Here is a 26,185-nt window from a genome sequence, read left to right as displayed (position 1 = left end):
CTCTCTGTTTCTAGCTGGAGGGTAAATCTGGTCCCATTTGCCCCAGAAGGCAATGGCACCCCACTCCGATACTCTTGCCTGGCAAATCCCATGGACAGAGGAGCCTGGTGGGCTGCAGTCCATGGGGTCACACAGAGTCGGGCACGACTGCGCGACTTCACTTTCACTTTTCACTTTCATGCATTGGAGAAGGAAATGGCAACCTACTCCAGTGTTCTTGCCTGGAGAATCCCAGGGATGGAGGAGCCTGGTGGGCTGCCGTCTATGGGGTCGCACAGAGTCGGACACGACTGAAGCGACTCAGCGGCGGCAGCAGCAGCAGCAGCTCAGAAGGGGAAGCATTCCGTTTCTCTGAATGTTTTGTTTTGTATTAGATATCTTGTACAAGGGAACAGTAGAGACAGTGTCCTCCTATCTCGGCTAGTTGTTGCCTTACCTGCTACTTTGTTGTTGTGTACTCACTAAGTTGTGTTTGACTCTTTTGTGACCCCATAGACTGTAGCCCACCAGTCTCCTCCGTCCACGGGATTGAGTTGCCATTTCCTTCTTCAGGGGATCTTCCCAACCCAGGGATGGAACCCACATCTCCTGCATTGGCAGGCAGATTCTTTACCACTGAGTCACCAGGGAAGCCCAGCTGCTATTTTAGTCAGTTTCAATACCTTACTGGTTGAAAATACAGGCACTGAATTCCAAATTATTTCTCTTTTAAAATATCATGACTATTACAGTGCATGGTTAATAAAAACCAAAATGACATGGAAAACATGACTCTCCATCATAAATCCCTGGGTTACTCACCCAGATGCAAAATCTTTTAAGATTTAGTGTATTTTTCTCCTTCTTTTTCTTTCTCTCAGTGTGTGCATGTGGATACTACACATCTCCACATTAAAGTTTGCCTACCTGTGAGTTTTTGGTGTCATGTATATTACTTCACTGTCAACTTTCTCATTTTGATTTTTTGTTGAATCTTGCTTCAAAGGACTATTTTGTCACCAATTCTTAGTAAATCTGTTATTTTAAAGTTTTCCAATCTCTTAATTAATACTTTATTTCCTTATATGGTTCCTTTGCATAATAAAATGTACCTTAATTCACTGCAAGGACATTGGAAAGCAATCAAATATAGTAGGAAACATCTGTTTTTAATCACCTCTGGAAACTAGTACCACTAATTTTGCTTTGTTAAATAGCCGTTTAAATTAAAAAGATCATCTTGTAAAGAAATTTTGATCTGCCTTTGTTAAAACTTGAAATATCAAATGTCTGTATCCATTGACTTCTGATGAATTATAGTTTATCAAACTCATTGCTAAAACTGTGAACTCTTTCTTGCTCATAGTTTTATTCAAATTGTAGTATTCATAAATGAGGACACTGAGGCAGAGAGAGGTAAAGGAGCTGGCTTAAGGTCTTTTTATTGCCAAGTGGCAAGTCAGGATTCAAACACAGGGAGTCTGTCTCCAGTCTGTGCTTGTCCAGGGAAAAGTAGCCTCTGAAATAAGAAGCAGCAGCATGATAGAACAGGAGGAGCACAGAGCAGGGAGTTTGCTGCTGTATAAATTTGTAAAAGCAACTTACCCTCTCTGGGTCTCGTTTTCTGATCTGTAAAATTGGAGGGGTTTGGTTTAAATTAGAGATTTGCAAACTTTTCCTGTATAAGACAGTATAATATTTTAGGTTCTGCAAACCATTTCACAACTATCAACTCTACTGTTGTAGAATGAAAACAGCCACAGACAATACAGAAGTGAATGAGAATGGCTATGTGTCAACAAAACTTTATTTACAAAAATTATGAGGCAGACTGGATTTGGCCCATGGGCTGTAGTTTTCCCTGCTTTCATCTATAATAATATTAAAAGTTATTTACTTTCTTCCATTATGTCCTGAGGCAGAACATCATAACGAGAAAAGTAATCCTAGATTTTATGTTTTCAATTTCTAATTAACTGTTTCTTAGATTAGAACCATAACTGGTAAGTTACTCAAAATTCCAGTTTGGAAATCACAGCATTGACATTCACTAGGTTAAATGATTGTGATCGGGTCATTTGACTATTCTGAGACTTGGTTTCTTTGCAGAATGACAATGATGATATTTAACCTATGTAAGTTTTTATGAGGATTAAGTCAGATAATGTCTGTGAGTGTATTTTGAAAATATCACTTTCACGGTATTTGTTCTGTGTTGACTCTCCCACAGGAGTACCAGTTCATGATAGGGCTCAGTAATGGTATGCTCTGGGCATCTTATTTTGTCACGTTCCTTCTGATGTTTTTAATTATCGTCTGTATACTGTGCGTGGTTTTATTTGTCAAGGCAAGTATCTGTTTGAATGCATCACGCTGCAGCGACACTTTGAGAGGGATAAAATAATTGTGGGTGGGAGCTGCATGGGTTTTAGGTTGCAAAAGAATAGATGTGTTTATCATTGACCCTCTGGGGAATTCAGAAGCTGCTCAGTCTATCAGCAGACACAAACCATTGATCCTTTCTGTGGGAAATGAGTTATTTAGTTAAATGTTGCCATTTCACTTGGGGGTACGGAAATGTTTAAAGGCTGTTTTATTTCACCCCCTTGTTTTCCTGTGACACCACTTCCATTGTGACTAAACTGGCTTCACAATTGTATTGTAGATTGTGCCTGTAGTTGTCCTCCAAAACAGCGACCCGTCCCTCATCTTTGTCTTTTTCCTGTGTTTTGTCGTGGCCACCATAACCTTCGGCTTTCTGATTACCACATTCTTCGATAAAAGTGAGTACAAGGCTCCTTCCGTGAAACATTTTAACTGTTTCAATTGACTAAAAGAGGATTTTATATGGTAGTTTCTTCTAAGTTTTAGTTGCCACTTCATATAGAGCCTCTGCTTGCATTCTAAATTTGTCTAAAAATATACATGTCATATAAACGTGAAATGATTTGAGAGGAAGGGCAAAAATTGGTGAAAATTACTATATTAATAGCATAGGATGCATGGGAAAAGAGAATAAAAATCAACATAAGATCACATGTGACAAGAGGATATAAACTAAAATACAGTCATGTGAAAGCATTTATTTATTCATCACTCACTCAGTGAAGTCTTTGGATCACTTATCACATACCTGGAACATTATCAAATATACCAAAAAAAAAAAAAAAAAAAGAATTTTCTGCCTTGTTCTCACTTACAAGAGGGATGTGTGAGTGAACAAATTCAAACTGGCCCAGTTAGGGAATTTGTAGAATTGCTTCTCCTGTGGCCATTTTCTATTATTTATTTTAAAAATAAGTAAATTTTGTTTTTCAGAAAACAAACCTTCACCATTTTTTGGCTTTTATATCTATCTTATATGCTAAACAATTAAAATATTGCCTTCTTTCAACCATATAGGGCACAAGTACCATGAAGCAAATGTTTTATGGTAGAGAAATTTGTATTTTTATTGTTTTCAGCAGCAACACCTATTGGCTTGTTCTTACAAAATAGAGCAAAATAACTACCCTCTACCACAGAGCACAGGAGAGCTATGAGTGGAGAGAATTATGTCAAAGTAAGCCTGAAGATAGTGGCAGTGGCTTAGTCACTAAGTTGTCTCTGACTTTTGCCACCCCACACTCTGTAGCCTGCCAGGAGTCTCTGTCCATGGGATTCCCCAGGCAGGAATACTGGTGTGTGTTGCTTAAATGTGACATGCCAAAGGGTAACATAAAGTAGGCAAATGTCAATGAATGACTTACTTGCCTAAAACAAGTATATCCCTGGATCGGAAAGATCCCCTGGAGAAGGAAATGGTGAGCCATTCCAGTACTCTTGCCTGGGGAATTCCATGGACAGAGGAGCCGGGCAGACTAGAGTCCATGGGATCGCAAAGAGTCAGACACGACTGAGCAACTAGCTTTCACTTTTCATAATACAAACACCCAGATGACTCTCTTTGATGATTTTGTTGTCAGTCTTTTTAATGTATTTTTATAAAATATAATAAGTAAAATTTTGAAATATAAGACTGAGAGTATTTAGAAAGTGACTAAAGCTTTTCCGTTTCAAAAGTTCCAAAATAAATGGTAATTAGGTAGGTATATTATTATGATGTGATGAGGGATGTTGTACTTCTAGAGGTTATTAAGCTAAGTGGTCATAAATAAAAAATAAAAAGGCAAGATTTTATAAATATAAGGATCAATTCTTCTTTAAATAAGTAAATATCCACATCATTGTATAAGAAAGAGCAAATTCCAGAAAAGTTCCTTCCTCATGCTACTCATCCATTCATTCAAGCAAGCAAGCAATATATTTATTAAACAACTACTCTCTGTTAAGCACTGCTTAAATGCTGATGATACAGTAGTGAACAACACTGGTAACACAGTGGTGAACAAGGCAGACAATTTCTCTTCTAGAGTTTACATTTTAGAGCTCTTTTGTAGTAAAATAGGGGTATTTCTACTGCAAGATTTTGTATGTTATGTACTGACCATGTTTTCCATCTTACCTTTCAGCTTCATTGGCTGTTTCTATTGGAGGTTTCCTCTTTTTCCTTACCTTCTTTCCATTTGTAGTGGTCATCACCATGTATGGAATGTTGAGCCGCACGGGGAAGCTGGCTTCCTGTCTCCTTTCAAATATTGCAGTAGCTTTGGGGATTACTACTATAAGCAAGTTGGAAATAAAGGGTGGGTTTTTTCTTTATAAAAAATTTACTTTGATGATTTGATTCCTAGGAAGAAAATGTAGGTGATCTGGGATTGGCAGTATAGTAAGTGGAAAGTGGGTAAAAGGAAACTTCAGTGTCTCTTAAATATTTTTCCTGGTGTGTACTATTTTGATCATAAAAATGATATTTATATACTATATATATATACAGTATATATAAATTTATACATGAAATATGTACATGTAAATGTATATACAAATGTTTATTTGTTTGTTTTCATGCCTTTATATCAGTGACCTATCTGGGGGAAAACTTTGCTACCTAGGGAATGTTGACAATGTTCAGGGATACTTCTGGTTTCTAATTGTCATAACTGGTGGAGGATTGCTACTGATATCAGTGGGTAGCAGTCAGAGATGCTATTAAACATCCCACAAAGTACAGGACTGCTGCTGATATGATTACCTAGCTCCAAATGTCAACAGCACCAAAGCTGAAGACATTCTGTTCAATATCCATATATTAAAATATATGAGTTCACACTGTTACATCTAGTTTCAATTTAATATCAATTTCCTGGCAGTTCAGTAGTATGGACTCTGCATTTTCACTGCTGAGGGCCTGATTCAATACCTAGCTGGGGAACTAATACCCCACAAGTCATGCAGTTCTTCCTACCAAAATAAGTTCTTCCTACCTTTTTCAGTTTCTTGTATTTATTTCCCTTTCCAACCATGAGAAATCTGACCCCCACCATTGTCAGAATAACTACTAAGTTGCTTAATTTTGCAATATTCATAAATGCTTACAGAAATGTTGATCTACTCCACTGTAAAGAACTAACATTTTAAGTAGGGTGATTGCTTGCAAATCTTTTTACATTTAATCTGAGTCTAGGTAGTCAAAGTACTGTGTCCAAAAATTATTTAGATTAGTATTTCTTATTACTTTCAGTGGCTCAGTTGTGTCTGACTCTTTGCAACCCCATGTACTATAGCCCACCAGGCTCCTCTGTTCATGGGATTCTCCAGGCAAGAATCCTGGAGTGGGTTGCCATTTTCTTCTCCAGGTGACCTTCCCGACCCACGGATTGAACCTGGGTCTCCTGCATTGCAGGCAGATTCTTTACCATCTGAGTTACCAGGGAAGTATTACTTTTAGTGTGGTTATGTTATTCTTTTGAAATATGGATATGTACATCTGTTTCTGCCAAATTTTTAATCTCACCATCATTGCTTATTTAATATAAATTTCTAAATATGCAGATATTAACACAGATGTTTAAAAGTAAAATCCTAGAAAATAAAGTATACTACTACTACTACTACTACTACTAAGTCGTGTCAGTCGTGTCCGACTCTGTGCGACCCCATAGACGGCAGCCCACCAGGCTCCTCCATCCCTGGGATTCTCCAGGCAAGAACACTGGAGTGGGTTGCCATTTCCTTCTCCAAAAATAAAGTATACTCAGATAAAAATCATTCCCTCCCCATACCAGTACTTTGCTCCCTTGTAGGTAAGTCTTATTTATTTCTGTTTTATCTTCTCTGTGATTTATATTCTAAGAAGATTAACAATACTGTATATTTTCATATTTATCTCACCATTAAGTAAAATTATTGGTGTAATGTATACACATTTACAATGTGCTTTTCTTCAGCCAACAATATATTCTAGAAATCTTTCCCTATGAACACAGATATATTTATTGTTTTTTACAGATACATGGTTTGGATGTGGCATAGTTCATTCAAACAATCAACTATGCATGAACATTTAGGAGATTTACAATATTTTTAAAAATTAATTTATTTATTTTAATTGGAGGAAAGTTACAATATTGTGATGATTTTTGCCATACATCAACATGAGTCAGCCATGTGTATATGTGTGTCTCCCTATTCTGAACCCCCTCCCAATTCCCTCCCCAACCTATCCATCTGAGTAGTTGCAGAGCTCTGGCTTTGGGTATCCTGTCTCATGCATTGAACGTCTTTGGTCATCTATTTTACATATGGTAAAATACATGTTTCAATGCTATTCTCTCAAATTATCCCACCCTCACCTTCTCCCACTGAGATCAAGAGTCTGTTCTTTATATTTGTATCTGCTTTGCTGCTCTGCACATTGGGTCGTTGGTACCATCTTTATAAATTCCATATATATGCATTAATATGCAGTATTTGTATTTCTCTTTCTGACTTGCTTCACTCTGTATAACAGGCTACAGTTTCATCAACCTCATTAGAACTGACTCAAATGTGTTTTTTTTTATAGCAGAGTAATATTTCACTGAGTATATGTACCACAACTTCTTTTTTTTTTTTTTTTTCAAAATTTTTTAAAAAAAAATGTATCCACAACCCTCCTCCTCCCAACCTCCCCATACCATCCCCCATTCATCTGCACTGAATGGACATCTATGACATTTCACATGTTTCAATGACATTCTCCCAAATCTTTCTCCCACAGAGTCCATGTCCTATACATTGTTCTTTTAGTGCTGCAATAAACATCTTTCTAAATTCCATATACATGCGTTAGTATCTGTATTTATGTTTTCCTTTTCACTCTGTATAATAGTGTCAGTTTCATCCAGCATTAGAACTGATTCAAATATATTCTTTTTAATGGCTGAGTAATACTCCATATGTACCACAACTTCCTTATCCATTCATCTGCCAATGGACATCAGTTCTATGTCCCAGTTTTTAAAAGTGCTGCAATAAACAATCTCTTTCACACTGGTTTTTTCTCCATAGTGGTTACAGTTCTAGTCCCAGTTTTTGCACTTTTTCCCATCAACAGTTTGCATTCCCATCAACAGTGCAAGAGTGTTCCCTTTTCTCAACACCTTCTCCAGTATTTATGGTTTGTAGACTCTTTGATGATGGCCATTGTAGACTCTTTGATGATACCTCATTGTGGTTCTGATTTGAATTTCTCTAAAAATGAGTGAAATTCAGCATCTTTTCATGTGTTTATTAGCCATCTGTGCGTCTTCTTTGGAGAAATGTCTGTTTAGTTCTTTTGCCAATTTTTGATTGGGTGGTTTATTTTTCTAATATTGAGCTTCATGAGCTGCTTGTATATTCTGGAAATTAATTATTTGTTATTTGTTTCATTTGCTATTATTTTCCCCCATTCTGAACTCATTCTATGAGGCCACCATCATCCTGATACCAAAACCAAAGATGCCACACACACACACAAAAAAAACTGCACGGCGATATCATTGATGAACATAGATGCAAAAATCCTCAACAAAATTCTAGCAAACAGAATCCAACAACATATTAAAAAGACTATACATCATGATCAGGTGTGCTTTATTCTAGAGATGCAAAGATTCTTCAGTATTCATAAATCAATCAACATGATACACCATATTAACAAATTGAAAGATAAAAGCCATATGATTATCTCAATTGATGCAGATAAAGCCTTTGACAAAATTCAACACCCATTTATGATATACCAGAAAGCAGGCAGAGAAGGGACATACCTCAACATAATAAAAGCCACATACGACAGATCCACAGCAAACATTATCCTCAATGGTGAAAAACTGAAAGCATTTCCTCTACAATCAGGAACAAGACAAGGGTATCCACTCTCACCACTATTATTCAACGTAGTTCTGGAAGCCTTAGCCCCAGAAATTAGAGAAAAAAAGGAAATAAAAGGAATCCAGGTTGGAAAAGAAGAATCTCTTATTGTTTGCAGATGACATGATCCTCTATCTAGAAAACCCTAAAAATGCCACCAGAAAATTACTAGACCTAAACAATGAATATAGTAAAGTTGCAGGATATAAAACTAATACACAGAAATCCCTTGCATTCCTATACACTAACAATGAAAAATATAAAGAAAAACTAAGGAATGAATCCCATTCAACATTGCAATGAAAGGAATAAAATATTTAGGAATAAATTTACCTAAAGGAACAAAAGACCAGAAAACTATAAAACATTGATTATATTATATGAAAAAATCAAAGATGACACAAATAGATGGAAAAATATACCATGTTCATGGATTGGAATAATCAATATAGTGAAAATGAATATAATACCCAAAGCAATCATAGATTCAATGCAAAAGCTATCAAACTAACAATGGTATTTTACACAGAACTAGAACAAATAATTTCACAATTTATATAAAAGCACAAAAGACTCTGAATAGTCAAAGCAATCTTGAGAAATAAGAATGGAACTAGAGGAATTAACCTTCCTGACTTCAGACTATACTACAAAGCTACAGTCATCAAGACAGTATGTTACTGGCAGAAAGACAGAAATATAGATCAGTGGAACCAAATCGAAAGCCCAGAGATAAATCCACTCACCTATGGACACCTTATATTTGAAAGGAGGCAAAAATATATAATGGAGAAAAGACAGTCTCTTCAACAAGTGGGGCTGGGAAAACTGGTCAACTACATGTGAAAGAATGAAACTAGAACACTTTCTAATACCATACACAAAAATAAACTCAAAATGGATTAAAGACCTAAATGCAAGACCAGAAAATATGAAACTCTCAGAGGAAAACATAAGCAGACCACTCTCTGACATAAATCACAGCAAGATCCTCTATGACCACCTCCCAGAGTAATGGAAATAAAAACAAAAACAAATAGGACCTAATTAAACTAAAATATTTTGTACAATGAAGAAATTTTAAGCAAGGTGAAAAGACAACCCTCAGAATGGGAGAAAATAATAGCAAAGACTTAATCTCCAAACTATACAAGGAGCTCAAGCAAGTCAATACCAGAAAAACAAACAACCCAGTCAAGACATGGGCAAAAGAACTAAACAAACATTTCTCCAAAGAAGATATACAGATGGCTAACAAACACATGAAAAGAGGCTCAACATCTCATCATTATAGAAATGTAAATAAAAACTGCAATGAGGTATCATCTCACACGAGTCAGAATGGCTATCATCAAAAAGTTTATAAACAACAAATGCTGGAGAGGGTGTGCAGAAAGGGGGACCCTCTTACATTGTTGGTGGGAATGCAAACTGGTACAGCCACTATGGAGAACAATGTGAAGATTCCTTAAAAAACTGGGAATAGAACTGCCATACAACCTAGTAATTCCACTGCTGGGCATACACCCTGAGGAAACCAGAATTGAAAGAGACACATGTACCCCAGTGGTCATTGCAGCACTATTTACAATAGCTAGGGCATGGAAGCAACCTAGATATCCATTGGCAATGGATGGATAAGGAAGTTGTGTTACATATACAGAGTGGACTATTACTCAGCTATAAAAAGCAATGCATTTTCAGCTCTGATGAGGTGATGAACCTGGGGCCTATTGCTTTTTCAATGATCCAGCGGATGTTGGAACAGTTTTAGATTTATAAAAAATTGAGCAGAGAGTACTAACAGTTCCTGTATAGCCTTCAACACACAGTTTCCTTCATCATTATTTTTATGTTGAAGTATAGATGATTTACAATATTATGTGTTTCAGGTGTACAACACAATGATTCAATATTTTTATAGATTATATTCCACTCCAAGATTTTATAAAATAGTGGCTATATTCACTGTGCTATTTGATGTATCCTGTATTTTATACATAATAGTTTGTACCTCTTAAACCCCAACCCCTTATTCCTCTATCCCCTTCCTTCTCCCCATTGGTAACCACACGTTTTTTCTCTTTAAGCCTGTTTCTGTTTTTGTATACTCATTAGATTGTTTTTAGATTCCATATATAAATGATAACATACAGCATTTGTCTTTCTGACTTATTTCATTGTGTATAATACCCTCCAGTCCATCCTGTTGTAGCAAATGGTCAAATTTCATTCTTTTTATGGCTAATATTTCATTACATGTATTATTATGTATACCATTATTTATTCATCTTTAATGGATACTTAGGTTGCTTCCATAGCTTGGCTATTGTAAATAATGCTGCTACAAACATTGGGGCATGTGTATCTTTTCAAATTAGCATTTTTGTTTTCTTTGGCTATATACTCATAAGTGGCATTGATGGATCATATGGTAGTTCTCATTTTAGTTTTTTGAGGAACCTCCATACTGTTTTCCATGCAGGGTGTACCAATTTACATTTCCACCAACAGTGCACTGAAATTCCCTTTTCATATCCTCACCAATATTTGTTATTTGTAGTCTAGCTGTGACCTTTTCTTTTCCACCTTGAGAACTTTCTTTAACATCTGTTATACAGTTGGTACGGAGAAGGCAATGGCACCTCACTCCAGTACTCTTGCCTGGAAAATCCCATGGATGGAGGAGCCTGGTAGGCTGCAGTCCATGGGGTCACTAAGAGTCGGACACGACTGAGCGACTTCGCTTTCACTTTTCACTGTCATGCATTGGAGAAGGAAATGGCAACCCACTCCAGTGTTCTTGCCTGGAGAATCCCAGGGACGGGGGAGCCTGGTGGCTGCCGTCTATGGGGTCACACAGAGTCGGACACGACTGAAGTGACTTAGCATAGCATAGCATAGCATACAGTTGGTTTGATAATGCTGAATTATTTTAGGTTTTGCTTGTAAAGATCTGATTTCTCCATCAAATATGAATGACAGCCTTGTTGGCAAGAGGATTCTTGATAGTAGGTTTTTCACTTTCATTGCTGTTTTTTGATTTGTAATAATCTATGATTTTATTTGCCTTTAAAAGTAGACAAAACTGTTAACTCATAACTCACCTGCCATTTGAACAGAAAACACCATATTCAAATGCATCATTTTCTAGTCTTTGTCACCATCTTCCAGCATTCTATTTTGACAGTTAAATTGAAATGTGCTTTCCATTCCATAGAACTTTTTAAGCATGAATTTTTAAATTTTCTTACAACAAAATCTACAAAAGTATATAATAGCAAATATTAGCTGTATTTAAAATTATTGTGGCTATTATTATTTTTAGCATTCTTCTTAAAGAGATAAGGAAACTGAATGGTTAAGTGAATTGTTTAAAATTCCTCAGTTTATAACAGGAACAGAACACAGTGTTGAATCCACATCCTTTGTTTTAAACATTCAAAATATACTAGTTGGCTATGAAATTGGGGTTAAATGAAATAATAGCACAATACTCATTATGTTGTGTAACTCTTGTCTTCTGGAAAACTGTAGTCTATGTTTCTCAGTGCCACTGTTGACCTAGATAAAGCACATACAACGACTCCAGAAACACTGAAGAAAAACAGGCACAGACAGTAGACAATAAAATGCATATGTCCTAATGGCAAAAAGAAATATTTGGAAGAATTACAAGCTAAATTTATTATATAATTATTAATCATATAAAGTTTTCACATTCTAAACAGTGGAATCTTCAAGTAAGATTCAAACTTCAGATCATTTGTGAGAAGGTCAAATAGTAGTTAAAATGAAGTGAATTAGAAGCAGTGGAGTTGTGCTCTTAGGCTAGATGTTTGCTGCCTTGGATAAGTTTAAGCCACTATAGACTAATTTCTTCATTAAAAAAATTTGTTTATTTAATATAGTTATTTTAGTTGGAGGCTAATTACTTTACAATATTGTAGTGGTTTTTGCCATACATTGACATGAATCATGCTCGAAATTTTCCAAGCCAGGCTTCAGCAGTACGTGAACTGTGAACTTCCAGATGTTCAAGCTGGTTTTAGAAAAGGCAGAGGAAACAGAGATCAAATTGCCAACACCCACTGGATCATGGAAAAAGCAAAAGAGTTCCAGAAAAACATTTATTTCTGTTTATTGACTATGCCAAAGCCTTTGACTGTGTGGATCACAATCAACTGTGGAAAATTCTGAAAGAGATGAAAATACCAGACCACCTGACCTGCCTCTTGAGAAACCTGTATGCAGGTCAGGAAGCAACAGTTAGAACTGGACATGGAACAACAGACTGGTTCCAAAATAGGAAAAGGAGTACATCAAGGCTGTATATTGTTACTCCGCTTATTTAACTTATATGCAGAATACATCATGAGAAATGCTGGGCTGGAGGAAGCACAAACTGAAATCAAGATTGCCAGGAGAAATATCAATAATCTCAAATATGCAGATGACACCACCCTTATGGCAGAACGTGAAGAACTAAAGAGCCTCTTGATGAAAGTGAAAGAGGAGAGTGAAAAAGTTGGCTTAAAGCTCAACATTCATAAAACTAAGACCATGGCATCTGGTCCCATCACTTCATGGGAAATAGTGGAAACAGTGTCAGACTTTATTTTTGGGGGCTCCAAAATCACTGCAGATGGTGATTGCAGCCGTGAAATTAAAAGATGCTTACTCCTTGGAAGGAAAGTTATGACCAACCTAGATAGCATATTGAAAAGCAGAGACATTACTTTGTCAACAAAGGTCCATCTAGTCAAGGCAATGGTTTTTCCAATAGTCATGTATGGATGTGAGAGTTGGACTATAAAGAAAGCTGAGCATCGAAGAATTGATGCTTTTGAACTGTGGTGTTTGAGAAAACTCTTGAGAGTCCCTTGGACTACAAGGAGATTCAACCAGTCCATCCTAAAGGAGATCAGTCCTGGGTTCATTGGAAGGACTGATGTTGAAGCTGCAACTCCAATACTTTGGCCACCTGATGCGAAGAGCTGACTCATTTGAAAAGACCCTGAGGCTGGGAAAGATTGAGGGCAGGAGGAGAAGGGGACGACAGAGGATGAGATGGTTGGATGGCATCACCGACTCAATGGACATGGTTTTGGGTGGACTCCAGGAGTTGGTGATAGACAGGGAGGCCTGGCATGCTGCGGTTCATGGGGTCACAAAGAGTTGGACACTACTGAGCGACTGAACTGAACTGACATGAATCAGGCATAGGTGTAATGTGTTGCCCGTCCTGAAACCCCTCCCTCTTCCCTCCCCATTCCATCCTTCAGGGTTGTCCCATTGCACCTGCTTTGGGTGCCCTGTTTCATGCATTGAACTTGGACTGGTGATCTGTTTCACATATGGTAATATACATGTTTCAATGCTATTCTCTCAAATCATCCCACCCTTGCCTTCTCTCACAGAGTCCAAAAGTCTGTTCTTTATATCTGTGTCTCTTTTGCTGTCTCGCATATAAGGTGGTCATTACCATCTTTCTAAATTCCATATATACACGTTAATATACTATATTGGTGTTTTTCTTTCTGACTTACTTCACTCTGTATCATAGACTCCAGTTGGTGGAGCCTATGATACAGTTTCATCCACCTCTCAAACTAATTTAAATGCATTCTTTTTAATAGCTGAGTAATATTCCATATTATTGTGTGTGTGTATATATATATATATATATATATATATATATATATATACCACAGCTTTCTTATCCATTCATCTGCTTATAGACATCTAGGTTGCTTCCAAGTCCTAGTTACTGTAAACTGTGCTGTGATGAACATTGGAGTCCACATGTCTCTTTCAGTTCTGGTTTCCTCAGTGTGTACGCCCAGCAGTGGGATGGTAGTGTCGTATGATAAGAATTAGACTAAGAAATATTGTTGTTTTGTTGTTCAGCCACTAAATTGTGTCTGACTCTTTGCAGCTTCATGCACTGAAGGCTCCTCTGTCCTACACTATCGCCTGGAATTTGCTCAAATTCTTGTCCATTGAGTTGGTGATGCTATGTAATCATCTCATCCCAACCACCCCTTCTCCTTTTGCCTTCAGTCTTTCCTAGCATCAAGGTCTTTTCCAATGAGTTGGCTTTTCACATCAGATAGCCAAAGTTTTGGAATTTCAGCTTCAGCATCAGTCCTTCCAAATGAATATTCAGGCTTGATTTCCTTTAGGATTGACTGGTTTGGTCTTGCAGTCCAAGAGACTCTCAAGAGTCTTCTCTGCCCCAACAATTCAGAAACATCCTTTCTTTGGTACTCAACTTTCTTTATAGGCTAACTCTCACATCCATACATGACTACTGGAAAAACCATAGCTTTGACTATATGGATCTTTGTTGTCAAATTATGTCTGCTTTTTAATACATTGTCTAGATTTGTCATAGCTTTCCTTACAACGAACAAGCCTGTTAATTTCATGGCTGCAGTCACCATCTGCCATGATTTTGAAGCCTAAGAAAATAAAATCTGTCACTGTTTTCAATTTTCCCCCATCTATTTGCCATGAATGATGGGACCAGATGCCATGATCTTAGTTTTTTGAATATTGAGTTTCAATCCAACTTTTCACTCTTCTCTTTTACCCTCATCAAGAGACTATTTAGTTTCTCTTCACTTTCTGCCATTATAGTGATATCATCTGCATATCTGAGGTTGTTGATATTTCTCCTGGCAACCTTGATTCACAATTTCATTCATCTCACATGCTAGTAATGTAATGCTCAAAATTCTTCAAGTCAGGCTTCAGCAATACGTGAACCGTAAAATTCCAGATGTTCAAGCTGGTTTTAGGAAAGGTAGAGGAAACAGAGATCAAACTGCCAACATCCGTTGGATCATCAAAAAAGCAAGAGAGTTCCAGAAAAACATTTATTTCTGCCTTATTGACTATGCCAAAGCCTTTGACTGTGTGGATCACAATCAACTGTGGAAAATTCTGAAAGAGATGAAAATACCAGACCACCTGACCTGCCTCTTGAGAAACCTGTATGCAGGTCAGGAAGCAACAGTTAGAACTGGACATGGAACAACAGACTTATTCCAAATAGGAAAAGGAGTACATCAAAGCTGTATATTGTCACCCTGCTTATGTAACTTATATGCAGAGTACATCATGAGAAATGCTGGGCTGGAGGAAGCACAAGCTGGAATCAAAATTGCTGGGAGAAATATCAATAACCTCAGATACATAGATGAAACCACCCTTATGACAGAAAGTGAAAAAGAACTAAAGAGCCTCTTGATGAAAGTGAAAGAGGAGAGTGAAAAAGCTGGCTTAAAGCTCAACATTCAGAAAACTAAGATCATGGCATCCAGGCCCATCACTTGATGGCAAATAGATGGGGAAACAGTAGAAACAGTGGCTGACTTTATTTTTCTGCACTCCAAAATCACTGCAGATGATGATTGCAGTCATGAAATTAAAAGACACTCCTTGGAAGGAAGGTTATGACCACCCTCGATAGCATATTGAAAAGCAGAGACATTACTTTGTCAACAAAGGTTGGTCTAGTTAAGGCTATGATTTTTCCAGTGGTCATGTACGGATGTGAGAGTGGGACTGTAAAGAAAGCTGAGCATTGAAGAATTGATGCTTTTGAACTGTGGTATTGGAGAAAACTCTTGAGAGTCCCTTGGACTGCAAGGAGGTCCAACCAGTCCATCCTAAAGGAGATCAGTCCTGGGTGTTCATTGGAAGGACTGATGCTAAAGCTGCCACTCCAATACTTTGGCTACCTGATGCGAAGAACTGACCCATTTGAAAAGACCCTGATGCTGGGAAAGATTGAGGGCAGGAGGAGAAGGGGACGACAGAGGATGAGATGGTTGGATGGCATCACCGACTCAATGGACATGGATTTGGGTGGACTCTGGGAGTTGGTGATGGACCGGGAGGCCTGGCATGCTGTGGTTCATGGGGTCGCAAAGAGTCGGACACAACTGAGCGACTGAACTGAACTGAACCTTGATTCCATCCTGTAATTCACCCATCCTGGCATTTCCCATAATGTAATCTACATATATGACAAATAAGCAAGGTGGGAAAATATACAGCCTTGTTGTACTCCTTTCCAATTTTGAACCAGTCAGTTATAAGATTCTAACTGTTGGCTCTTGACCTGCTTACAGATTTCTCAAGATGTGGTCTGATACTCCCACCTCTTTAAGAATTTTCCACAGTTTGTTGTGATCCACAGAATCAAAGCTTTAATATAGTCAGTGAAGCAGAAAGAGATGTTTTTCTGGAATTCTGTTACTTTTTATATGATCCAATGGATGTTGGTTATTTGATCTCTGGCTCCTCTTCCTTTTCTAAACACAGCTTGTATATAAATTGAGATATGGAAGTTCTCAATTAATGTGCTGCTGAAGTCTAGCTTGAAGGATTTTGAGCATAACCTTTATAGCATGTGAAATGAGCACAATTGTATGGTAGCTTGAACATTCTTTGGCATTACTCTTCTTTGGTACTGGAATGAAAACTGACCTTTCCCAGTCTTGTGGCCATTGCTGACCTTTCCAAATTTGCTGACATATTGAGTGCAACACTTTAACAGCATCAAGAATCATCAATGCTCCTTATCTCCAAAGTTTTGTGACTTTTTTTTTTCGAAGTTCAATAAACTTCTCAGAGAACGTATCAGAAATGTATCAGAGAATTAGCATTAATACTTCAAGCCCTAATTCCTGAATACCTCTTACTAAATTGTTTAAGCCTCAGTTTCCTCAACTGTAAAATTGGGATGACATTACCATTTTACCACTTTAAATATTTCTCTTCTGGCCTTTAGAGTTTGTGCTGAAAAATCATCTGATGTCCTTAAGAACATTCTCTTGTATGTTACTTGTTGCTTTTCCTCGTTGCCTTTAATATTTTCTCCTTGTTTTAATTTTTGTCAACTTGATTACTAAGTGTCTTGGCAAGTTTCCTCCTTGGCATACCCTGTTTGGGACTCTCAGCACTTCCTCATCCTTGAATATTTTCTTTCCCATGTTAGTGAGGTTTTTGATGATTATCTCTTCAAATATTTTCTCAGTTCCTTTCTCTCCCTCTTCTCCGTCTGTTGTTGTTCAGCAGCTAAGTCCTGTCTGACTGTTTGAGATCCCATGAACTGCAGCACCCTAGGCTTCCCTGTCCTTCACTATCACTTGAAGTTTGCTCAAACTCATGTCCATTGAAGCAGTGATACCATCCAACCATCTCATCCTCTGTCACCCACTTCTCCTCCTGCCCTCAATCTTTCCAAGCATCAGGGTCTTTTCCAGTGAGTTGGCTCTTCACATCAGGTGGCCAAATTATTGGAGCTTCAGCTTCAGCATCAACATTTGCAATGAATATTCAGGATTGATTTTCTTCAGAATTGACTGGTTTGATGTCCTTGCTGTCCAAGGAATTTTCAAGTGTCTTCTCCAGCACCACAATTCAAAAGCATCAAGTCCTCAGTACTCAGCTTTCTTTATGGTCCAACTCTCATTTCCTCCTCCAGGGGATCTTCCTAACCCAGGGATCAAAGGCATATCTCCTGCACTGGCAGGCGGATTCTTTACCATTGAGCCACCTGGGGAGATCAGAAAGGTCTTAATGACTCAAATAATTATGATGTTGTGGTCACTCACCTAGGCCAGACATCCTGGAGTGTGAAGTCAAGTGGACCTTAAGAAGCATTACTACAAACAAAGCTAGTGGAGGTGATGGAATTCCAGCTGAACTATTTAAAATCCAAAAGATGATGCTGTTAAAGTGCTGTACTCAATATGTCAGCAAATTTGGAAACTCAGGAATGGCCACAGGACTGGAATAGGTCAGTTTTCATTTCAATCCCAAAAAAGGGCAATGCCAACTGCTGTACATTTGCACTCATTTACAGACTAGCAAGGTTATGCCTAAAATCCTTCAAGCGAGGCTTCGGTAGTACGTGCACTGAGAACTTCCAAATGTACAGAGTTTCAAAGAGGCAGAGGAACTAGAAATCAAATTGCCAACATTCATTGGATCATGAAGAGAGTTTCAAAAAAAAAATCTGCTTCTGCTTCACTGACCACACAAAGCCTTGACTCTGTAGATCACAAAAAGCTGTGGAAAATTCTTAAAGAGATAGCAATACCAAACCACCTTACCCGACTCCTGAGAAATCTGTATGCAGGTCAAGAAGCAACAGTTAGAACTGGACATGGAACAACTGATTGGTTCCAAACTGGGAAAGGAGCACGTCAAGTCTGTATATTGTCACCCTGCTTATTCAACTTCTATGCAGAGAGCACCATGCAAAAATGCCAGGCTGGATAAATCACAACCTGGAATCAAGTTTGCAGGGAGAAATATCAACCTCAGATATGCAGATGATACCACTCTAATGGCAGAAAGGGAAAAGGAACTTAACAGCCTCTTGATGGAGGTGAAAGAAGAGAATGAAAAGACTGGCTTGAAACTCCGTATTAAAAATTATGGCTTCCAGTCCCATCGCTTCATTGCAAATAGAAGGGGAGAAAGTGGGAGCAGTGACAGATTTTATTTTGTTGGGCTCTAAAATCACTGTGGATGGTGACTGCAGCCATGAAATTAAAATATGCTTGCTCCTTGAAAGGAAAGATATGAAATTAAAAACCTAGACAGCATATTGGGATTCCCAGGTGGCATTAGTGATAAAGAACCCTCCTGCCAATGCAGAAGACATAAGAGATTCAATCCCTGGGCTGGAAGATCCCCTGGAGGAGGACATGACAACCCACTCCAGTATTCTTTATTCTTGCCTGGAGAATCCCATGGACAGAGGAGCTTCATGAGCTATAGTTTAGGGTCACAAAGAGTCGGACAAGACTGAGCAATTTCGCATACACACAGACACCATATTAAAAAGCAGAGACATCACTTTGCTGACAAAGCTCAGTATAGTCAAAGCTATGGTTTTCCCAGTAGTCATGTACAGATGTGAGAGGTGGACCATAAAGAAGTCTGAGGGCCAAAGAATTGATGCTTTTGAATTGTGGTGCTGTGGAAGAGTCTTGAGATTCCCTTGGACTAAAAGAAATCAACCATGAATATTCATTGCAAGGACTGTTGCTGAAGCTGAAGCTCCAATACTTTAGCCACCTGATTTGAATAGCCAACTCATTGCAAAATACCCTGATGTTGGGGAATATTGAAGGCAAAAGGAGAAAGGGGCTGTGGAAGATAAGATGGTTAGTTAGTATCACTGATTTAATAGGCATGTGACTGAACAAACTCTGGGAGATAGTTGAGGACAGAGGAGCCTGGCATGCTATAGTCCATGAGGTCACAAAGAGTTAGACCTTAGTGAACAGTGACTAATGATACTGAGCATCTTTTCTTGTAGTTATTGCACAATGGTATAACTTCTTTGAAGAATTATTGCACATTGGTACAACTCCTTTACCCATTTTAAAGTCAGTTTATTTTGTTCAGTTGTAAGAATTTTATATATCCTAGATACAAGCCCTTTATTATATGTATGATATTTTCATCTATTTTGTAGGTTGTATTTTCACTTTCTTGATAGTACTTTTTCATAGACAAAGGTTTATATTTTTGATCACATTCAATTTATCTCTTTTTTCATTGTTTATGTTTTGGTATTGTCTGTTTACCAAGTTGAAAGTCATGAGAATCTGACCCTCTGTTTTTTGTAACAGTTTTTAAAAAATAGTTTTAGCTATTAGGTTGAATTTTTCAATCTAAGTTACTTTTTTTACATATTGCAAGTTGAGTTCAACTTGCATGTGAATATCCAGTTATCTCAACAGTACTAATGGAAAAGAGACTTTGTTCCCAATTTTTCATAGAATCTTGTAAAAAATAAATTCACCATTGCTCACAATTGTATTATATTCTATATATCTATCCTTTGCTAGTACCACACAATTTGGTAGTTTTGAAATTGAGAAGTATAAGTCTTCTAATCTAGTTCTTTATCAAGACTGTTTTGGCTATTCAAGGTCCTTTGCAATTCTATGTAAATTTTACAGTTTAGCTTTTTTACTTCTGCAAAAAGTGCTATTGATATTTCAAAAATGTTAGAGCTAATAAACAGATTCAACAAAGTTTCAGGATACAAAGCCAACATACAATAATCAGTGGTATATCTACAAATCTGTAATAATCAAAAAGGAAATGAAGAAAATCATTCCATTTATATTAGAATTAAAAGAATAAAATGCTTATGAATATATTTAAACAAGAAGTGCAACATGTATACTGACTGTTACAAAACATTGCTAAAAGAAATTAAAGAAGACATAGGTAAGTAGGAAAACATCCTGTGTTCAGGGATTGGAAGAGTATTTTGTTAATACCTAAAATAGTCTGTAGGTTCAATGCAATAGTGAAAGTGTAAGTTGTTCAGTCGTGTTCCACGCTTTGCAACCCCACGGGCTATACAATCCATGGAATTCTCCAGGCCAGAATACTGGAGTGGGTAGCCTTTGCCTTCTCCAGAGGATCTTCCCAACCCAGGGATTGAACCTGGGTCTCCTGCATTGCAGGCGGATATATATGCCTATATATATCAGACAAGACACTGATGCTGATGCTGGATCAGCATCAGTGTCTTGTCTGATTTTGGGGTGCTTTTTGGTTTTTGGTGGGATTCCTTGGTTTTCTTCATTTCCTTTTTGATTATTACTGATTTGTAGATATACCACTGATTATTGTATGTTGGCTTTGTATCCTGAAATTTTGTTGAATGCTTATTAGCTCTAACATTTCTTTTTTTCATGGAAACTTTTGGATTTTCTGTACATAAGATCTGTGAGTAAAGAGTTTTTCTACTTTCTATCCAATTTGGTTGCCTTTTATTTCTTTATCTTGCCTTATTTTCATGAATATAATATCAAATACGGTGTTGGATAGAAGTGGAAGAGTGGACATGCTTATTTTGTTCTTGGTCTCTAAGGAAAGCTTTCTGTCCTTCACCACTGAGTGTGATTTTTAGCTGTGGGTTTTTTTTAATAGATGATCTTTTATAGGGGATCTTTGTTTTGATTAACAAAGTGCCCTTTTTTAAATAATTTTGTAGAGATTTAAAAATTTTCAATATTGAAATTGAAGTGTTGGATATTATCAAATACTCTTTCTACATCAGTTAAACATGCCACTTTTTAAATTCTGTTGTTTGTTTTGCAGAAGTATGAGTCACAAAAGTATATATTTTGAAAGTGTGCAACAGTACGACTTGATGATTTTATGTCCATACATGAAATAATCATCATATTCAAGCTAATTAACACATACAACACCATGTGCTGTGCTATGCTTAGTCACTCAGTTTTTTCCAACTCTTTGCGACCCCGTGGACAGTAGCCCACCAGGCTCCTCTGTCCATGGGGATTCTCCAGGCAAGAATACTGCAGTGGGTTGCCATGCCCTCCTCAGGGGATCTTCCCAACCCACGGATCGAGCCCAGGTCTCCCACAATGCAGGAGGATTCTTTACCGTCTGAGCCACCAGGGAAGCCCATGAACACTGGAGTGGGTAGCCTATCCCTTCTCCAGGGGAACTTCCTGAGCCAGGAATTGAATTCGGGTCTCCTGCATTGTAGGCAGAATATTTACCAGCTGAGCTACCATAGTTACTTTGTGTGTGTGTGTTAAGAACACTTAGAACTTTCATGTCGATGTATGGCAAAAACCACTACAGTGTTCTAAAATAATTAGCCTCCAATTAAAATAAATTACTTAATTTAAATTTTAAAATAAATAATTACAGTAGGAAAAAAGAACTACTTTCTCAGCAAATTTCAAGCATATTTAAATTATTAACTATGTTTACTATACTGTAGCTACACAGAATTTATTCATCTTATAGCTGAAAGCTTGAATCTTTTGACAAACAGCTTTCCATTTCCCCCAAACCACAGCCCTTGGCAAACACTGTTAACATGTAAGTGAGATCACACAATATTTCTCTTTCTGTGTCTGACTTATTTCACTTAATATAATGTGTCCTTCAGATTTATCCATGTTGTTGCAAATGGCAGGATTTCTTTATCTTTGTGGCTGAATAATATTTCATTGTGAATATATATACCACATTTTCTTTATTTGTGTATTGATAGATACTTAGTTTTTATGCCTTGGCTATTTTGAAAAATGCTACAGTAAACATGAGAGTGCAGATACCTCTTAAAAGTTCTGTTTTCTTTTTTGTGTGTGTGTATATATATATATATATATATATACACATACATACTTAGTTGGATCGCTGGAATGTATGTTTTAAATTTTTAGAAACTTTATACTGTTATTCATAGTGACTGTACCAGTTTGTATTGCCACCAACAGTGCACCATGGTCAAGAAAATAATATTTAGGAAAGAAATGTTATTTTAACATAAACAGTAAAATGGACTAAAATGGATAGTGTGTCTACATTAAAATAAGTTCAAGTTCAGTTTATGTATCCTATTATGATTAAATCATGTAAGTAGGAACTTATAGTTCCATATATATTTCCATTGTTAAATTATTTAGGATAATTATATATAAGAGCATATAATACAATATACTGAGTCTGCTTCTCTGACATTTTTACCTATTAAAACGGCTCAGCAAGTAGTTTTCACTAATAGAATAGTCTAAAGCTGCCTCCAAATTAAACACTGTAGGAGTTTTCAAGGAAATTGTTAGTATGAATGAAGAAACAACATATAGTATGTTTCTCTTGCATTTGACTATACATTTAACCAGCACATTAAAATGTTTACATATAACTCAAAAATACGAAAACAAACAACTCCAAACCACCATATGACACACAGATCTAACAAAGTATATGTGGTCAGAGATTCCGTAAAATATTTAAAGATGGACTGACTTTCCTTCTATGGAAAATGTAGAAAGCGTTTTGAAAGGCCATTGTTTTCAGAGGCTGTTGTTCAATGTATACACTTAAGATACAATATTATAGTGTTATAATAAGAAATCCTGTATTAAGATCAATTCAAATTGGATTTCACAAGTTAGTAAATGCTTTTACAAATGCTTTGACAATGTTATAGAAAGTGCATCCTTTTACTTTCCATTTTTATGCAATGTAATTATTTGGTGTTTATACAGTTAAAAATTAAAAGCAGCCAAATATTAAACAACATACATATTAAAATTTGGGGTTGTAGTTTGTGTTTTAAAATAAACAGCTTCCTATTGTTTGCTTCAAGCTCTAATAACAGCATAAAGAGAAGCACATTCAAAATACTAATTTACTTTGATAGCAAAGGATTGTTCTTTGAAGATTAATGAAAGTAGCTGCTGCTGCTGAGCCGGGTCAGTCGTGTCCGACTCTATGCGACCCCATAGACGGCAGCCCACCAGGCTCCCCCGTCCCTGGGATTCTCCAGGCAAGAATACTGGAGTGGGCTTCCATTTCCTTCTCCAATGCATGAAAGTGAAAAGTGAAAGTGAAGTCCCTCAGTCGTGCCCAACTCTTCGCTACCCCATGGACTGTATATCCTACCAGGCTCCTCCGTCCATGGGAGTTTCCAGGCAAGAGTACTGGAGTGGAGTGCCATTGCCTTCTCCAATGAAAGTAAACATGACCCATTAAGTTGAAGTGTACTATTTAAAATACTCAGTAGTTTACATAAAATTTTAAAATGTATTTTTATTACTTTTTCTCTACTGTCTCTTCTTTGCGGTGCATGGACCTTCTCTAGTTGCAGAGCACAGGCTCTAGAGCATGGGGGCTTCAACAATTGTGGCAAGTGGGCTTCGTTCCTCCCCTCCACGCCCTGCAAAACCTGTGTACCCTACATAGTCTGGCAGATTCTTAACTACTGGACCACCAGGAAAGCCTTAAAATATATTTTTTAAAGAACTAAACATCTGTATTCACTGATAGCAATGGTATACCTAACTTGATGATGACTTGAAACAAATGCCCATAAGGAAAAAATACTGTAGTTATTTTTATCTAAATTTACTTTTAGTCCATGGTCTAGAAGCATTTTCCTCTTAGTACAATACTCCTTTTCTATAAGGCAGTTCCTGGGAGCTAGACTGCTCTAGGTAATGAGACAGTTAAGGTAAAGAGTAATTGCTTGCAGTTTAAATAGATAGTAACTTTTTGCTCTGGCTTAGTGAGCCAGTCTAATCAGTTGTATCTAAAAATAGGCAATTCTTTAAAAGGTTCTAATTTCTTTATTATCTGCAATCTTTGGAAATTAATAGTATAAAACTACACAATTAGCAAATGTATTGAAATCTGTGCACAAATTACTTCTAATTTCAAGGTCTCATGTGATAGTGGTTTATTTTTTTTAAGTTGCTCCAAAAATAGTTATATACAATTTTATTTTCTTTAAAGGAAACTGCCCATTTTATTTTATTTTATTATTATTTTTTTCATGAGAGTAGAGACTTGGTTTATTTAATTCAGTGGTATACTTGAGAGCCTAGAACTATTCCTGACATGCAAACATTTGGTGGATCAATAAATACTCCTTTACATGTCTTATGCTATTTGAGAGCTTCTCATAAAAGGTTACTGAGCAATTATTTACTAATTGCTTATTTAATTTCTTGGCTTCATAAAAACAGATACATAAATAAGGAAAATAATTTTCTTCTAGAAGGCATGAGAAAAATAGAGTTTGTTTAGTAATAAGAACAAATAAAGTTTTATTTTTTTTTTTTTTTTTTTTTTTTTTTTTTTTTTTTTTTTTTATTCTTTTTGTTTTTCTTGTTTATTTCTCTTTAATTGATCCCTTATTCATTACTGATTGTCCTTCTTTGTCTCTTTTTTTTTTTTTTTTAATTGTTTAATTTCAGATATACACATGCTCCCCATCCTGAACCCTCCTCCCTCCCCCTCCCCATACCATCCCCTGGGCCTTCCCAGCGCACCAGCCCCAAGCATCCAGCATCGTGCACTGATCCTGGACTGGCATCTCGTTTCATACATGACATTTCACATGTTTCAATGCCATTCTCCCAAATCTTCCCACCCTCTCCCACAGAGTCCATAAGACTGTTCTGTACATCAGTGTCTCTTTTTGCTGTCTCGTATACAGGGTTATCGTTACCATCTTTCTAAATTCCATATATATGCGTTAGTATACTGTATTTATGTTTTTCCTTCTGGCTTACTTCACTCTGTATAATAGGCTCCAGTTTCATCCACCTCATTAGAACTGATTCAAATGTATTCTTTTTAATGGCTGAGTAATACTCCATTGTGTATATGTACCACAGTTTTCTTATCCATTCATCTGCTGATGGACATCTAGGTTGCTTCCATGTCCTGGCTATTATAAACAGTGCTGCGATGAACCTTGGGGTACACATGTCTCTTTCCCTTCTGGTTTCCTCAGTGTGTATGCCCAGCAGTGGGATTGCTGGATCATAAGGCAGTTCTATTTCCAGTTTTTTAAGGAATCTCACACTGTTCTCCATAGTGGCTGTACTAGTTTGCATTCCCACCAACAGTGTAAGAGGGTTCCCTTTTCTCCACACCCTCTCCAGCATTTATTATTTGTAGACTTTTGGATCGCAGCCATTCTGACTGGTGTGAAATGGTACCTCATAGTGGTTTTGATTTGCATTTCTCTGATAAAGAGTGATGTTGAGCATCTTTTCAAGTGTTTGTTAGCCATCTGTATGTCTTCTTTGGAGAAATGTCTATTTAGATCTTTGGCCCATTTTTTGATTGGGTCATTTATTTTTCTGGAGTTGAGCTGTAGGAGTTGCTTGTATATTTTTGAGATTAGTTGTTTGTCGGTTGCTTCATTTGCTATTATTTTCTCCCATTCTGAAGGCTGTCTTTTCACCTTGCTAATAGTTTCCTTTGATGTGCAGAAGCTTTTAAGTTTAATTAGGTCCCATTTGTTTATTTTTGTTTTTATTTCCAATATTCTGGGAGTTGGGTCATAGAGGATCCTGCTGTGATGTATGTCAGAGAGTGTTTTGCC

The 26,185-nt window shown here is 37.0% G+C and overlaps 1 protein-coding gene across 1 annotated transcript in view; it reads left to right on the top strand.

Moving 5' to 3' along the window:
- The window catches only part of LOC102264932 (phospholipid-transporting ATPase ABCA3), a 214,901-nt gene that overhangs the window by 12,734 nt on the left and 175,982 nt on the right, over positions 1 to 26,185 (top strand). The window contains exons 3-5 of the mRNA XM_070362575.1: positions 2,210 to 2,326; positions 2,645 to 2,762; positions 4,491 to 4,664. Coding sequence (XP_070218676.1) covers positions 2,210 to 2,326; positions 2,645 to 2,762; positions 4,491 to 4,664 — 409 coding nt within the window. The remainder of the gene's footprint in view (positions 1 to 2,209; positions 2,327 to 2,644; positions 2,763 to 4,490; positions 4,665 to 26,185) is intronic.

Source organism: Bos mutus, chromosome 25 (genome assembly GCF_027580195.1).
Source record: "Bos mutus isolate GX-2022 chromosome 25, NWIPB_WYAK_1.1, whole genome shotgun sequence".
NCBI classification, from domain to species: Eukaryota; Metazoa; Chordata; class Mammalia; order Artiodactyla; family Bovidae; genus Bos; species Bos mutus.
The sequence above is the reverse complement of the archived record's forward strand: the minus strand, read 5'-3'. Positions and strand labels throughout refer to the sequence as shown.